This window comes from Eleginops maclovinus, chromosome 12, assembly GCF_036324505.1.
Source record: "Eleginops maclovinus isolate JMC-PN-2008 ecotype Puerto Natales chromosome 12, JC_Emac_rtc_rv5, whole genome shotgun sequence".
NCBI lineage: Eukaryota > Metazoa > Chordata > Actinopteri > Perciformes > Eleginopidae > Eleginops > Eleginops maclovinus.
The window spans coordinates 2,068,404-2,086,517 of NC_086360.1; the positions used below are offsets into that span (position 1 = coordinate 2,068,404).

An 18,114-nucleotide genomic window follows, 5' to 3' on the forward strand; every position below is an offset into this window, starting at 1 on the left:
TCACAAGACAGACAGACAGACAGACAGACAGACAGACAGACAGACAGACAGACAGACAGACAGACAGACAGACAGACAGACAGACAGACAGACAGACAGACAGACAGACAGACAGACAGACAGACACAAACCTGTTTGTTTGTTTGTTTGTAGGATGCAATGACATGGAGAGATGTTTCCTCTATCATGTGTGTTAAAGCGTGGTCCTTTTCCTGGTTGTTATTAGTTCCTTGTGTGTAATGTTAAATATCCTTTCTAAAAACATATTCAAGCTTATATGAGGTTTGTTGTATTATTTACATTTGTTCGAATTCTATGGGGTCAGATCAGTCTCATAATTCACAAATGCACACAGAAGGATTCACACTTGTGCATGGATCGTTCATTTGTGTGTGGGTTTTTTGATACTCCCCTGATGCTGACCCGATTCGTACTTCTAAGTTTTTCCATCTATAGCCAATCAGATGTCTCCTTCATTCTAAGCCAATCACATGAGTGCACCCCCACGAGGGTATGATTTCTTGCGTTCGTGACGTAGCGCTTCACGTTCGCATTTTGCGCTGTCTGTAGCTGACAGGTCAACTTCAACATGGCGTCTAGCACAGGTGATAAGTGTCTCTGCGTGAATTATTCAATTCAAATTCAAATGATTGTTTGCCCCCTCAGTGTGATCCTCATCCATCCATCAAAAAGTACAATGTCACAATTATTAAATAACTATAAATTAGTACTTCCCCTAATTCTAAGGGGCCTTAATTTTTCTTGAAACTGTCGTTACTTTACAAAGTAAAAGGGCAAATAAATATATATCAACTTGTTCTTTTATTTGTGTCGTTCTGTTTCTATTCATCTGCTTGGTAAACTCGCACGAGCCGCTCGCTCTCTTTTCTTAATCGCCCACACACGTACCTGAGAGCACTTCACTGTCCCACTTAACTGTACAAATTTGTGTGGATCAAAAATACACATACAACTTTTTTCTGTATTTGGATTTTATTTACATGTATGTGAAACGGAACACATTTGTGAGTGCATTGAACATACAAGTGTGAATGCTTTTTGCGGATCATGAAATACAAGTGTGAATCCTTGTGCATTCGTGAATTATGAGACTGATCTGACCCCAAAGAATTGAGGTTTAAATGAACATTCAGAATAATACAGTATAATAACAATAATAATAATAATAACAATAATAATAATAATAATAATAATAATAATAATAATAATAATAATAATAATAATAATAATAAAGATACAGGGAGAGGGTTTTTTCAGTGACTTGGATCACCAGTTTAAGATACAGGTATAACTTTAGCTATCTCAGGTTCCTTGGGATCAATTTGCAAAGCTCAACCTAAAATATGTGAGGTTCCAGGATGTAGTCTGTAATTTGCCGAATTGCTCTGGAGGGAACACAGGGATGTTAGCCTTTGCAGACCATTTGCATGCACTATAGAACACACTTACAGGAGAGGGAAACCCTCTTTATCTTTGCACTCTGTGATGTGCCATGACTAGCATTGTCAAAGATGATGTGGCTCCTCTCAGACTGGCTCTTTATATCCAGAGTTAGTCTTGGTCTGAGAGACTTTGTTAGAATAGCATTTCATGATATTGTCCATCCCGTTAAGAGTCTATAAATAGTTGAACAAAGGTCTTGAAGTTCATTTCCTGTTGCTCAATCAAGTCTCTGTTTAAATATGTGCTGATAAAGCTGCTCATGAATCAGAGACAGGAAATAAGAATCCTACCTCTGGTTTGCCTATCTGGCCCCATGGCCATCCACAGCTTTAAACAGTATGATAGTCCTTCTGATCAGTTGAGGAGTTCTTGTTGCGCGTTTACCGAAAACCAGAATCATAATGTTCTTAAATCAGGGTGGTCATGCAGGAAGCAGCCATCACAAACTTTTTTTTCTCTAGAAGACATTCAAAGTCAAGGCATAGCTGTGATTAGACACAAGCTGGCCCTGTGGAGCAACCTGAGGCCAACACAGGTCAGCACGAGGTCAAAGTGTTCAGTTCATAGACCTGCTGCTGACCTGAATGATGTGTGTGAGGATCTGAATATCCTTTGTATGTCAGGCAGATACAAGCAAAAGACGGCAGCTGTCAGAAACAGATGGATGAAGTTATGTGAATAATTGGTTTAATCCAATAAAGTATCTGAGTTAATTGGCAACGGATCAGAAGTATGGTGGACACTGTGGTGCCAAATCCTAAAAAGGATCCAAAAAGTATCTGGTGTGGTTGCCTCAGATGAAAAGTAAACTTGACATTCATAGGAAGACTTTTAGTGCTGGTCCTGGCGTGGGAGGTGTGGGAACCCACTTGCAGACATGTAAGAGCGTGGGGAAAGTCTCACAGATCCGAGATATACTGAGAGCTTCCCCTGGCCTGCTGGGCTTAGTCAGCATCGTATGAACTCATTTGACAGAGGCGTGAATATAAGGGATATTCTTTTTGTGAAAAAGTTACACTCCAGCTTTAAGTGCACATTTCCCATGAATCATTGCATCAAGGGAAGCAGCACACACAGTGAAATTGATCCTCTGCATTTAACCCATCCTAGTACTAGGAGCAGTGGGCAGCTATTGTGCAGTGCCCGGGGAGCAATGGGGAGGGGGGATTGGAGGTGTCCGGTGCCTTGCTCAAGGACACCACAGCAGGGCCTAAGAGGTGAACTGGAACCTCTCCAAGTAGCAGTCCACCTTCCATATTTCAAGTCTGTTCGGGGACTTGAACCGGCAAACCTACGATTCCCAGTCCAAGCCCTTACTGACTGAGCCACTGCTGGACAAGTAGCAGCGTATTCGCACATGCGTAGAAGCGATCGGGTAGTAATAGTCAGGAGAAAGGTGAGCTGCAAGACACAGACAAAAACACACGATTAACAATCACTAAAAACAGCAAGATTGCGTGCACTCAATCTAGTAGAATGAATTGGTTAAAATGTGTCTGTGTATGTAAGATGTTAAACAGCTTATCCTTTAGGGCGCGTGGTTAGTTTTTAGGCGTGTAGTTAGTAGTGATGTTTCGTACTGCGTCGAGGGTTCGGAGAGTGTGTCGAGTAGGCTAATGCAGGAAGTTTTTTGTGAAGCGCGTATCGAGGCTTGTATCGTTTGAGGCCAGCGACGTCATCAATGACAAACGAAGCCTTGCTGCCCGTCAATACCACGTGACTGCTTCAGATAGTGCTTCAGATCGGTTGAACTACTGACACTTTACAGTTTTATAACACTCATATTCCCCCTTCTGTACCCGGCCCCAGTGCGCCGATGGGATTAGGAGGACTCAAACCCTCACTTAAACCTCTCTGAGGATTGTTTGTTTCACTTATTGATGTACTGTGTCGGGCTGGGGGTGTGTGTGCAGTTACGGAGCTGAAGTGAAGTGCAGCAAACTAGATAGACACAGACACTCACACAACACATAACTTAGTTTGGTTTCCTAACCTGCTTATCTTTCCTGGTTTTGAATAAAGGTTTTGCACCAAATGACACATCCCCATTGAAGCCCTCTACAGACGGGATACGACGAGAGAGAAACAGAAATGCAGGAATGTGTTGATTGGCAGAGAATCAACAAAGTAAACTAACAGGAATTTACAGAGTTTTCAGAGTACTTCAACCAGTAGGCTGTGGCTCAGCTGGAAAGCAGCTGACTATCAACTGCAGGGTCGCAGGACAAATGATACATATTTATTTTGTTTATAACAGCGTAAGTTTAATGTCATAATGTAGTCAATAAATGTATACTTTGATGTTGTTTACCTTTTCGGAGGCATAGATAATTTGACGAATATTATTTAGGAATAAAAACCCGTCTTTGCAATGTTTACCAGCCTCCTTAGGGTTTTCAATCACAACCATTCAACAGGAATATTGATACGAATTGATTACATGAAAATATGATTTCATGTTCATTTTTTAAGGGTTACTGTTAAAGCTTCCCTCATTGGGAACTCTGTATAAAGAGATCACACTGTGGAGATGTCATATCTGCCTGTTTTACAAACTTTGACCAACAGGAGGGTTTGTGTGCAAATGAATCCTCATGAGATGAACCCTTTTGCAAACCAATTGGCTGGAAAGCTTCAAAGCTTCATAAGGCTTCATCTTGCCATCACTAGGTTAGAGCCTTCATTGTTATCATGCCATATATCAGTCTCATCAGCTATTCACACAAAAACAAAAACAACATCACTTCTGAGTGGTAGACGGATACTCGGAGCCCGATGAGCAGAGCAGGGTATTTGAGGGTACTTCCATGTGATGGGGTTTCTTTGGCACTGTGTGTGGTTACCCCTCCCATCTGCTACTGAGTCATCCATTGAGCAGAGAACTGGTATTCCCTGTGCAGCCTCTTCAGGCAGCAGCTTAAACAAACAGCTTTTACTCACACATAATGGAGCTCATTTGTTTGACTCATACATTTGTTTGATGTCATCTGAGTGTATGTACGCACGCAGGATGAGGCTGCCCCAGGCTCACTGTCTGATAAATGCTTTTGTGTGTGAGATTATAAAGGCAGATCCTCCTGAAAACTCATAGTCGTATATCTATGTAATCTTTCACAATTATCTACAGTACAGCTATTAAACACATTATGATCTTATTATTTGATCATGTCATCCCGGCTGTTTCAGTGAAGAAACACATAATATGCTCAGCCAAACGTTTTTAACGTTCTAAATAAAACCACTCGGCATTGTCCATTGCAGATACAAATTATAGTCAGTTTAAAAAAAAACTATAACCTTTGCCACATAATTTGCTGAAACAATCTGTACATTCAGAAACATTTCTTTAAAAAAATATCCTAACAATGACATCATGTTATTTTCCAGGCTTGATAAAACTCCTTAAAGACTAACAAGACATTATGACTGCCTTTACATGCTGAGGAGCTTTTAATGCTGTGAACACAAACGCTCGCAGGGGACTCCTTCATCCTCTTCACATGAATGACATTTAAATATGATTTAAACATCTGCACAACGTATAAATCTGCCAAACACTGCTGAGCCCGGACAGACTGACTCTCCAACACTCTCGGCAGCCATGCGTTCAGAAACTCATCAACAAACACGTTTACATGTCACATATCATTTTTATATTGGTAACTGTATCGGCATGTAGCCAAAATGAGTTGTAAAAATGGCAGCGTAACAGTAAAAATCCTATATCATCCATCAATACTTTTGAACCTGTTATGTTGCCTTATACATGTTGTCATGTCACGAGAGGGTGCATCATACAGGGCAGATGAATTCCTTCTCGGTGGATGCAACAGGGACTACAACTCCCATAATCAGCAGGGCATTTGGCAAGACGGCTGAAGGTGGTTTTGCTCATTGCTCTTGGGAGAGAGCTCAAAGGGGGGAGACAATGGTTGAGATGCACACTGAGAAGAAGTGGTTTTATTTACTTTCTTTTGTAGTCAGCAAAAGTCTTTAGTTAGTTTAATCCTTCTGTTTTGTTTACAAGTGACAATTTGAGTTTGTGAAGGCTGTAAGAAGACGAAAATACACTGAATTAAGTTGGAAATCGCTGCCTGCTGTCTTTTGTTTATCGCACCCACACCTCTAGCTGATGATCCCAATCCTCTCGAAACATCACAATGCCAGAGCCCAACACACTGTCACTGTGCTTATTCACATTATAAGGATGGAAATGCTTTTAAATACCATTTACTCAGTCTGTTTAACATCTCTGATATAAACCTGCTCTGTGAGATGCGTGGCAGACTGAAACACCTTCTGTGTGAACAGGCTGTTCCAGTAATATGAATATCATATATGCATATTATTGTTTGTGATGTGGTGTTTCAACAGAGAGCAACACTGAGTATTTGCTTGAGTTTACCAGTTGTTAAAACCATGTGTTTCAGTCTGTCAGCGTCTTTAATGATTTGATGACTAAATGATGTCAGAAGTGAAACATGTAGCATTTATTGTGATGTTTGCCTGTAGATGTGTTTGAGACAATCAGCGGTTAAAGTAAAAGTAAAGTACTGTAATCTTGATCCCTGCTGTGTTGTGTGTGCAGGATCCTGGCCACTGTGGGGGCCGATTTTGATCTGAGAACACTGAGAGCGGTGAGAGTACTGCGGCCCCTCAAACTGGTCTCCGGCATTCCAAGTGAGTGAACTGCACGTGTAAATGTTACAGCTTCCTGTCACACTGATAACAATACAGAGGAGGGTACAGAAACTGAATGAATGTAAGGATGTAGTCAGCCTGGTTTAGCATTAAGACTGCAAAAGGTCAAAAATAAAACATTGTGTGTCATTTAGCAGGGTGGGGAGGGTCACGTTAAACATGTCATCTTTTACAATAACTAGTTATATGTGAAAAGCTGTAATCAGTAACCTCATCTGAGTATCACAATATAAAAGTAATATAACCTGATTACTTTCAGTTACTTTTGGATTACCTCAATATCAAATGTGATTGTACTTAAAACAAGAGAAAATAAATAACTATAAGATGTTTTTTACTTAAATGTAACCCTACAAAAGAAGAAACCAAGATATTTCATATATTCCTACCTAAATCTGTGTAAAATAATAATAAAAGTGCTGTTTAATTTTTTTTGTAAAAGTTGTCATGTCACTCATAACAATTTGTATTTTAGGGGTATTAAAACAAATGAGATGAGAGGCATTGATCTTGTCCTCTCACTCTCAGAGCAGTGGTGTCTGAAGTCATGGTCTGACTTTCTAGAACGATAGTTCTCTGATCCGGGCCCATGGAGCCTGCACACTTGCTTTTTCCCTAAGCTCCGCCACCAATCTGCAGAGTCATGGAGTCTTAGCTCATTCATATGAATGGAGTAGAAAGATAACTGATTTCGGCTTTTAGCTCATTATACAAATCAACCCATAATAACCCACAGCGACACAGATGTCACATGACCTTTAAATGTTCTGGAAAGTTCCTTATACAGCTTTACACTTGATTTTATCTCATGAAGTGACACATACTGAATATCCTGGTGAGTCATGGGCCATGTCATGTAATTTGTTCAAGATGTCTGTGTGTCAGGACAACACATGGTAAATGGTAAATTGACTTATATAACGCTTTATCCAGTCTTTTCGACCCCTCAAAGCGCTTCATTCACAGCCATTCACACAGAGCAGTACACTTTTGCTCTACGTTCAGTATCTTGCCCAAGGATACATCGACATGTTGACACAACCTTCTGGTTGAAAGACGACCGCACTACCTCAGAGCCACATTTGCACATGTGACTAGCTCATTCTCAAACATTTGTTGATCAAAATGGTATGAAACAAATAAGATAAATATCATTGTGACATTAATGTCACAACGGGACTTTGACCTTAAACATCTTATGTGACAAAAAGGTTACAATAAGAAATATGATTATGATCTGCTCAGGAAATTTAACTGATTCAAAGATATTAAGTTAATACTGTATATTCTGTAATACTTTCTATTAAAACATATCAAATGTTAGCAAGTCCCACTGTGTTCTTCCCATGATGACAGGTCAAAATGTCTGACATAAAGCAAAACTTGTCTTTGATGCTGTTGACTCAAATTGACAATTGACTTATACATGAAGGGCCCACATATGGTTTACTTAAAAACACTGAACAGTTTTCTATTAGCACAAAGACAAAACGTTAATTATTATACCTGAAAAGTAAAGATGGATAATAAATCTATTAGTACAGCTGACTCACTAACAGACCACAATCGTGTCCTCACCTAAACCAAAGTGCCTAAAGCTGAGCACAGAGAAGCCAGGGTTCAGTCCTGCTCTCTGCACGCCTGCCATCCAGGTACATGTAGCGTCTCATTCCATTAGAGAAAAAAGTTCCCTCTAAAGAGTAGAAGATTTTCTGTTTATGTATCAGGAACATGATAATGATAAATCAATTCAGTACTGTAAAAACTGATTTACTAAGAGACCGTCGGACTCAAATGAAGGTAAACACCAGGTACTCTCCATGAGTTTTCATGCCACTTGTTTCCAAATGTAACAACCAAGGAAACTGTAAAAGTTCATTGTATTTTTATTCAATATGTTAAAGCATTAACTAAATCAAGAGAGTGAGCCCTGTCTACAATACGTCTGGTGTTGTGCCCTTTAATGACTGCCTCAATTGGAGAAACAATCCACCAATGAGAGCTTTGTTGGCAGAACCCAAAATGGAAATGACATCTCACTAGCTAATGATTCACATTCAAGATAACAAGTGAATTGCTGTAATGACCTCAGCGTCCATGACGGCTTGAAATGATGTTGGCAGGATGTGTTGCTTCATCTGATTAGTTAAAACAGAAACATAAATAACACCACAACCAATCAGAATCCTGCTAACATGAACACAGTCATAATCAGAAATACCTAATTTATCCCAAACTGGGATGTTTTTTGTTTTGTTGCAGCAGCGAAATACAAAAAGAAGCAAAACAAATAACAAATAATTAGAACTAAAAACTAAAACTAAAACAAAAAATATATAAATGAATATAAATGAGAAATGTTCAAAAAGGGCAATAATATAAATCAGTATAATGTAAATGTACAATGTTAAGTGTGAAGGAGTGCATGTTAAGTCCAGTTCACAGAGAGACAGTGAGTTGTCTGCCAGCCAGAGGTGAACTATTGTACAGAGCTATTGCAGTGGGCAGGAATGTTCTCCTGTAGGCTACCTGTCCTGGTGAAAGCGGAGCTGGAGCAGTCTGTTGGAGAAGGAGCTCCTCTGTCTGTCCAGCTGCAGGTGGAGAGGGTGGGTGGGGTTATCCATGATGGACAACAGTCTGTTCAGAGTCCTCCTCTCCACCACAGCCTCAAAAGGGTCCGGTTTGATGCCGTTGACAGAGCCAGCTTTCCTGATCAGTTTATTAATTCTGCTGGTGTCACCGGTTCTGATCTCTGGATCATGTTGAATGCACCGGAGAAATCAAAGAAGGTGATTTTCACAGTGCATCCCGATCCATCCAGGTATGAGTGAGCCCGCTGCAGCAGGTAGATAATAGCATCGTCCAACCCCAGGCGAGGCTGGTAGGCAAATTGCAGAGGATCTAGAATTGATCTCACCTGCGGTCTGAGATGGGACAAGACCAGTCTCTCCAGCATGTCGTGTTCTCCACATGTTTCCTGTCTGCCCCCACGCTCTCCTATAAAGGCTAACGACATCAATCAATAGTTATACAGCTTTGAAATGCATGTTTCCCTTGTCTGCACCAGGTCTGCAGGTGGTACTGAAGTCCATAATGAAGGCAATGGTCCCTCTGCTGCAGATCGGCTTGCTGCTCTTCTTCGCCATCCTCATGTTCGCCATCATCGGCCTCGACTTCTACATGGGCAAGTTCCATCGCACCTGCTTCAGAATAGACACCGGTGAGTTTGAGAGGAACACGGGACACACACGCTCCTGATATGAAACCAGGCATGGTTATTATATATATACATTAATATTAATCATCCCAATGTAATGCCTTATGGACACACTGCTGACTGAGGCATTCTTTAATTCAGTGTGCAGTCCCGTAGTGCTTTGTCTGCTGTCCTCCAGCTGTCAATTAGTTCTGCAAAGCAAAAACCATTTGCATACACAACTCCCATTCTTGCATTCTTGGCAGATGTTGGGGATAAGAGACACTATTCTATTACAAGAGATTAAAAAAGCACTAAATGCCTTTACCTTTATTAAAGATTACATTAAACAACTCTGAAGTATCCCGGTCTTTAACTTCCTGAAATGTCTGCATCTGGTTCAGGGACAAAGGAGGTTTATGCTGCTTTGTTAGAAAGGGAATTTTCCCAGAACCACACATCTTCAGTCCTGCTGCTGCTGATAAACTGCGTTTACATTTAAGTATACATCAAGTCCAGTCATTTTTAAAATCACAAGTTATCTGGAGAGGGTATTACTCCTTCTAACACCAGTAATGGGTATGAGAGGAACTCCTCTGACAGACAGGCAACATGTGATGTATGTACAGTACAAGTTGACAGAACTAACTTTAGTAAGCTAATACTATGAGGAAGTAGAGTAATATTTTGAGGTCAGTTAAACATGTTGGAAAACAATTCATATCACTGTGAACATAAACAGGAACATATGTAAAAAGTGCTCACTTAATGTTGCCCCTACGTGTAGCTATATCTATATAGATGCCATAACAACTTGTGTTTGCTTCAGACGAACAAGTGGCAGATTTCCCCTGTGGGATGGAGGCTCCGGCCAGGACCTGCGAGAACGGCACCATCTGCAAGGAGTACTGGACTGGACCCAACTTTGGCATCACCAACTTCGACAACATCCTCTTCGCTATTCTCACCGTGTTCCAGTGCATCACCATGGAGGGATGGGTAGAGATCCTCTACAACGTGAGTCCACTGACAGGAAGCACCTCTAAATGATGTTTGTGAAGCACAGTCTGATAGGTAGTGGCAGACTGAAACAAAAATGAATCAGGCCTGGAGTTTGACTCTATCCCAGGTCAACCTCTGCATGGTGCAAACCACAGAGCGCTGATTTGTAGGCTAACTTGATTTGTTGATGTCCTCTTGTTTAAAGTATGGCCACTGTGTTTATCTGAGAGGAACATCTACAAAGATTACAAAATACAACATGTAGGACTGACCAACAAGTCCTCAATCTGAATAATGAGTTTTCAGGGTGTGTGTTAACCCTCAATCTCATCCACATATACAAAGCTACACACACAAAACTACGAGTCTTCCAGAGTTTGAATGTTTAGATGATTTAGAATTCAAGTTTCGCAAGCATCAGACACTTCCCACACATTATAATCATTATGACATGAAGGACTGTTCATGATGCCCCAGGCCTAAAGCCACCACTGCTGTAACTATATGTTAATAGAACCGTCTTTGAAATACTTACATAACTAGCAAGCACACTGGCTACATTCATTATTGTTGGTTTGTGCGTATGACTGTTGGCAGACACACACAAGTTGGGTTCACTTAAATAACAAGAAGTTTTTTGAACATCATGAAAAGCTATGTGAACTGCTGTCAAACACCATGCCTGAGCCATTGGGAATCATCTCACATTAACACAATGTTAGGATGGCTGAACGACAATTCAGAGGGTCTAAACTATCCCTACTACTGTAGTGGATTACAACAATTTCACACTTCAGTACTGAAAAATGACAACCATCCCATTTCTTAGTCGTCTGACGCCCACCTGAAAGCCCTGTTATATTCTCACTAAGTACCATTACATTTATACTTTATTTGTACAGTCTGGTAGCTTAAATATTGTGTAACCTTATTTTTCTACAGCCAAAATTGATGGTCAATGTAGCATGGGTTTTTTTTTACTTCACGTTGGCTGTAGCTTGATTTATGTATATTTCTAATCATATTTAGGTTAGTCTTAAGCCACTCTTTAGAGTCGTCTCTAGTGTGAATGTATCAGTCTGTCCAGTCTGTCCCCCCCCCTGCTCCTTCCCCTTCCAGCCTTCCTCGGGGGGGTGATTAGAGACAGAATAAGAGCCTGCGGAGGATGACTCACATAGCAGCTTTATTGCTAGCATGAAACACATCACAGCTCGCTGCCATGTGCATAACGTCTGGTTTATATCATAACAAGGAAACAATTATGCAACAGACTAAATTATTAAACAGATGTAGGAAAAAAAAGTGTTTTTCTAGTATAGATGAAGGAGGGAACAGAACCTCAGAGTGAGAGGCGGGAGGAGGAAATCGATCAATAGCAGTTTGGTTGCTGAGAGCGAGAAAAGGCGTGGTGGAGAGGATGCTGCTCTCTGGGATGTCGAATAATTGTTTCCCCACTGTAACACTTATATTGGCCACAGGAACATGAGCAAGGGACAGACAGAAACAGATTACATACATTACATGATTCAAGTTCCTCATGTTTGACTCCTCCTGACTTTCACTGAATCAAACACCACTTACATTTTTTAGCAAAGGACACAAATGTAAACCAAAACCAAAGAATAAGAAAACAAATCATAAAAACATACGAAAATATACACATACAGATGTTGACAGTAAACAATAATTCAAAAGAAAAAACAACGTAAATGATTAATAGTAATGTTAGTGAACATGTGAAATCATCAAAGGGTTTAAACATCAATTTACAAAGGTGGTAGACAAGATCAATCATATAGTGCTTATTCATTGAAAAGTTTATATCTAGTTCCTTTCCAAAAACGGTGTTTTTCCCCCATATTTTATAGAAGGCATCAGGCTTTCCCTTTAAAGCATAGTTCCATTTGTTGTAAGGCCAGTCTTTGTGTGGGACTGCACAGCGTGTTTATCATTTGTCCCGCATTTGATTGACAGTTGACCATTCAAAACTTGGCTTTTATCCAAAAATGTTTAGAAAACAAGAGAGTGCTTTAACCATTAGCTGTGTCAGATGTCAATCCATCAACAGAGAAATGTAATTACTTCTGGTTGTAGCCATGGAGGGCGATTCCCCACAGAGTTTTGTAAGCTTTGCCAGAATTTGTTTTTCAATTGCGCACGTAGGTGATACTTTTTGAAGCTATACTTCCCCAAAACTCACAAGAAACCTGCGATTGATATTATTCAATCTAAAACTAGCTCTTAGCAAACGTAGTTACATGTATTACCCCACATTGTCCGACACAACAGAAATAATCAAATTTGATCACTTAAGAACAAGAAGATTTCATGATGCCCCTCTAAAGCCACAACTGTAACTTCTTTTAAAGCTCTCTGATTACATCTAGCCAAGCACACTGGCACCTTATTTTGATTGGTTTTGCAGTATAAGACTGTGGCCAGACCACACACAGTTGGCTTCACTTACATCAACAAGAGTTTTAGAACATCAGAAAACTATGTGAACTGCTGTCACACCATGCCTGAGCATGGGAATCATCAATTACACATGTTAGGATGGCGAACGACATTCAGGGGTCAAACTATCCATACTGTAGTGGATTACAAAATTTCACTTCAGAATACTGAAAATGACAAACCATCCTTCTTATCTCTCCCCACCTGAGCCCGAATATCTCACTAAGTCATTACATTTATACTTTATTTGTACATCTGGTAGCTTAAATAATTGTGTACCATTTTTCTACAGCCAACATTGATGGTCAATGTAGCATGGGATTTTTTACTTCCGTGGCGTAGCTTGATTTGATTCATAATATATTTAGGTTAGCCATATAACCACTTTTAAGCGTCTCAGTGTAATGTATCAGTTGTCCAGTCGTGTCCCCCCTGCTCTTCCCCATGTCCAGCCTTCCTGAGGGTTTGGGGTGATTAGAGAAGAATCAAGAGCTGCGGAGATGCTCAATAGCAGCTTATTGCTAGATGAAACACATACAGTCGCTGATGTCAAACTTTTGGTTTATATATAACTCAACGAACATTATGGCAAAGATAATTATAACAGATGTAGGAAAAAAGTTGATTCTAGTAAAGAAGGGGACCAGAACCTCAGGTGAGAGGGGGAGTGGAAATCGATCAATAGCATTTGGTGTGAGAGCTAGAAAAGGCTGGAAGAGGATGCTGCTATCGGATGTCGAATATTGTTTCCATGTAACTGATTGGCCAGACATGAGCAGGGACGACAGAAAACATTACATACATTACATGATTCAGTCCTCATGTTTGACTTCTGACTACTGAATAAACAACATTACATGTTCTTTAGCAAAGACACAATGTAAACCAACCAAAATAGAAACATCATAAAAACTCGAAATGAACATACGAGATGTTGAAGAAACATATTCAAAGACAAAACAAGAAATGGATTATAGTATGTTAGTGAACATGTGAATCATCATAGGGTTAAACATCAATTTAAAAGGTGGTTGAAAGATCAATCATATGTGCATCATTAAGGTATTATTCTAGTTCCTTTCCAAAAACGGTGTTTGTCCACATTTTATAGGAAGGCATCAGGCTTTCCTAAAAGCAGTTCCATTTGTGTGTAAGGCCAGTCTTTGTGTGGACTGCACAGCGGTTTATCATTTGTCCGCTTTGATGCAGTTGCCATCAAACTGGGCTTTTATCAAAAAGTTTAGAAAACATTTGGTGCTTTAACCATTAGCTGTGTGATGTAATCCATCAATCATGAAAATAAATTTCAGTTGTAGCAAAGGGCGATTCCCACAGATTTTGTAACTTTGCCAGAATTTGTTTTCAATCTGCACGTAGGTGATATTTTGAGTATATTCCAAATACAAGATACCTGGCTTGTATTTTCATCTAAACTAGACTTAGCACATTGTGCTGACAGTATTACCTCCACATTGTCCGACACAACATACTCTTTGTCCCACATATGGCTTGTTTGGCACCAGGTCACTCTATATATTTAATTATTATTTAACAGTTTTTATTGAGATTTCAACATCAGAGAAAGTATTTTCTTGCTGCCACAAACTATTGCTCTAGTCATCCTGCTTTAGGGTGTTCTGTAAGCTCTGGTCACCCTATTTTTAACCAGTGAATGATTGAAGGGTTTCTGTGTTCTTCCAAAAGAGTGATATTGTATGTTTAAGCAGTGTAGCATATATTTACATAAATCATTTGGCATGAAGTATTTTTATTTGTTAGTGGCAAAGTCAGTATTTACACACATAATCACAGGTCTTTACCAACTCCTGATAAATAATATGTTTCCTTAGCTGCTCAGTGCTTCAGTGTCCAGCAGCTCTGGGTGCTGTTTGCTGCTGATCAGGAAGTAAACCCTGCTTATCCAAATTCTTACACCACAATGATAACAGATGATCCAGTTTGAGTTGAGTAACCTTAACTTCTTATGAAAACTCTTTATTAATAGGAATAATCCTCATTAGGGTGTGATCCAAAATGAGTCTTTCAAGTGTAAGGACTGGGGTTGGATCACCAATTCATCTGTGCTTCTTACTCTGTCTCTGGATCACTGACATTTTGGTTGTGCACTCTGACCGCACTATCTGTTTTGGAGGAATCTCATTGGTGGATTTTGTGATAGAGTTGTCGAGAGGAGTGACAGCTGTCTCATTTCCGGCCGCTGAGGGACCCGGCTGTGTCCTATTCATCAGTGTGGCCATCCATCAGGGCCGGACGGATCCTCATCTGCCTCTGCCAAAACTGGGATGAGCAAAACTCAGACTGGATTTTCATTAGAAGACCTTTAGCTGTAAACTGTGACTCTTCATCTTTTTATAGTTGATCAAAGCTCTTTGTGTAGAAAACCTTAAAAATACCACTTACAAGAGCTAAGTTGTAGGGTTAGAAAGAACAGAGTTATTTTGGTGTTGAATCATCCAAATAATATATGTACATTAATATTATAGATCATAGTGTATAGTATAGGGAACCTATATCGAGCAATGGACTAACTGCGAATGGAAGATCATTCTCCCGGCAAAGCAGTCTCCTGAAAACCATAAGGAACAGACTAGGGTTTGGGTAGTTATAATGTCTCCCACTTTAGATTTAATCAGACCAAACTATCAAACGTGCAGCGTTCATGGCTGTTTTATTGACAGACAGGGCAGCCAGACTTCCTCTCCCTCTGGACTGAAGATTGGTGCCTCTAGTGCAACAAGTGGTGTGACATTTTGCCCTAAATGGATAGAATTAAATAGATTCCAGCAGGCATGGGAATTTATCATTTCAGTATTATATGAAGAAGAAAAAAATGTTACTTTTTGTGACATATTTAATTTTGAACCCACAGTATCATTTCCAACATATTGTCAAACATGCACCATGCCTTTGCCTGGTGTGCTCTGTTGTCTTGGCAGTCCTTAACAGAGGTGAGAGGAGTACTCAGATGTTGCACTTGAGTAAAAGTAGAAGTACTCAGATCTTGTACTTGAGTAAAGTAGCATAAATGTAAAGCATAAAGTAAAGTTCAAGTACCTAAAAATTGTACTTAAGTACAGTACTTGAGTAAATGTACATAGTTACTCCCCACCTCTGGTCCTTAAGTGCTGCACTGTCTCAGTATTCCCTGTTTGACATAAAGAGGGCTCTGTTGGTTTCAACAGCCTTTGGCAGGGCTTTTCAGCGCTGCTTAAGGTCAGTTGCGTGAGTACCCCCCCGGTGACACAGTATCTACTCACCTGTAACATCAGGCAGCCCTTCAGATGCTATCAGATGGAGCTCTGGGGAGCAGGATGTTGACACGGTGGTTAGAGGACGACAGCAGTATAGAGACACAGTGCAGAGCTACATGTCATCCAGTTCCCTGCTCCAGTCCTCCGCTGCTTGAACATTGCCATCATTAGAAGAAACCTGCTTTTCTAGCAATACCTTATTTCTTTAGGATGATAAAGAACTCAATATCAGATATAGATAGATACATGGGGGTCACTTTATTAGAAAAGTGGTGGGGACACTTTTTTTAGATTGAAAAAAACACTACTGCATAAAGTGACCCCGGCAAACAATACAGAAATACTGTATATATGCTTAGAAATATTTTCCTGACAACTAGTGCAGCAACTGTGCTATGCTGCTTCAAAGTGGGAGCAGTCATTGCTTTACTATTCTCTATTATTACTAATATTACACTTGTCTCAGGTCCAAACTGCACCACTTGGGTTACCAGAAATACACCTGTGTGAACAGTCCAGATTGTACATGTTCACTGTGCAAACAAACCTTTCTCCAAGTGTAAAATTCTATTTCATTTTTAACAAATGATCTCAAAACAAAGTGGTGGGGACAAAGTTGGCCATTTCCAAAAGTGTCGGGGACATGTCCCCAGCGTCCCCAGTATAAAAACAAGTGTTTTTTCATGTCTAAACTCACAGCTGGTTCATTAGGCTGGTCAGATATTTCCTGCTCTGGGTCTCTCAGACAGCCTGGGTGTGGCGTTGCTATTGATGTCTGTCCTCGGGCTAACACTTTTAGCAGCAGCACTGCTAATGGATTTCTGTAGCCGGGCTCTGAGGCAGCCTCACCCCGACACCGGCTAATGCACTGATATGCCCAACAGCCCCGCCCCCCCAGCCCACAGTATATTATGACAGATGATTCCACCTCCTATTATACTGCCCTACCCCACCCTGCCTGCACCTAGTCTTTGTGGTGAAGTACACTGCACAATTGGTATTTATCTTTATTAAACAAACAGATGGAAAAGACATTTTTGGAAAATTCAGCTCTTGTGTAGTGCTTATCTGATCAGTTCCACTGTGAGGGAGAGAACATTGATAGATACTGTAGTGAGTCTGTGAGCATCTCCGAGGGTCTCTGATACCACTTTCCCACCCTAACGGTTTTAATTATAGCAGATGAGTGTATCCACAGCTTCTATTGCATTACTGGACTTGAACCCACACTGTACATTTCAAATTTAGATTCTATTTAATATTCCATTCCTCAAACACTTAATGTACAATATCCTACTTTATACTTTTTGTTTATATTTGTGTTTTTATCTCTCTATCTATCCATCTCTCTATCTATCTATCTATCTATCTATCTATCTATCTATCTATCTATCTATCTATCTATCTATCTATCTATCTATCTATCTATCTATCTATCTATCTATCTATCTATCTATCTATCTATCTCTCTCTCTCTCTCTCTCTCTCTCTCTGTCTGTCTGTCTGTCTGTCTGTCTGTCTGTCTGTCTGTCTGTCTGTCTGTCTGTCTGTCTGTCTGTCTGTCTGTCTGTCTGTCTGTCTGTCTGTCTGTCTGTCTGTCTGTCTGTCTGTCTGTCTGTCTGTCTATCTATCTATCTATCTATCTATCTATCTGTCTATCTATCTATCTATCTATCTATCTATCTATCTATCTATCTATCTATCTCTTTCTCTCTCTCTATATATATATATATATATATCCATCTCTCTCTTTCCATCCATCCATCCATCTATGCCACATGATAGTCAAGATAGTCAGATTAGCTTTGGTTGCTATGCTAACATCCCAGTCTGTGATGATGAGGACACATTTTTTCTCACTCTTAATCCTTCATCACCATTCAGCTTGTGTTGATACAGCTAGTAAAACCAGCTACATCAACACATGAGCTGAGAATAAATGAATGAACTATGAATTTCATCTGAATTTAATCAGGGTTTCTTTTATGGAGGAAAAGTGTCCCTGAGCACCGTGGATTACAT

The 18,114-nt window shown here is 40.0% G+C and overlaps 1 protein-coding gene across 1 annotated transcript in view; it reads left to right on the plus strand.

Annotated features, from left to right (window-relative positions):
- Nucleotides 1-18,114, plus strand: part of cacna1ba (calcium channel, voltage-dependent, N type, alpha 1B subunit, a) — a 159,061-nt gene that overhangs the window by 36,700 nt on the left and 104,247 nt on the right. The window contains exons 4-6 of the mRNA XM_063896797.1: nt 6,053-6,144; nt 9,233-9,385; nt 10,191-10,378. Of these exons, the coding sequence (XP_063752867.1) occupies nt 6,053-6,144; nt 9,233-9,385; nt 10,191-10,378 (433 nt within the window). The remainder of the gene's footprint in view (nt 1-6,052; nt 6,145-9,232; nt 9,386-10,190; nt 10,379-18,114) is intronic.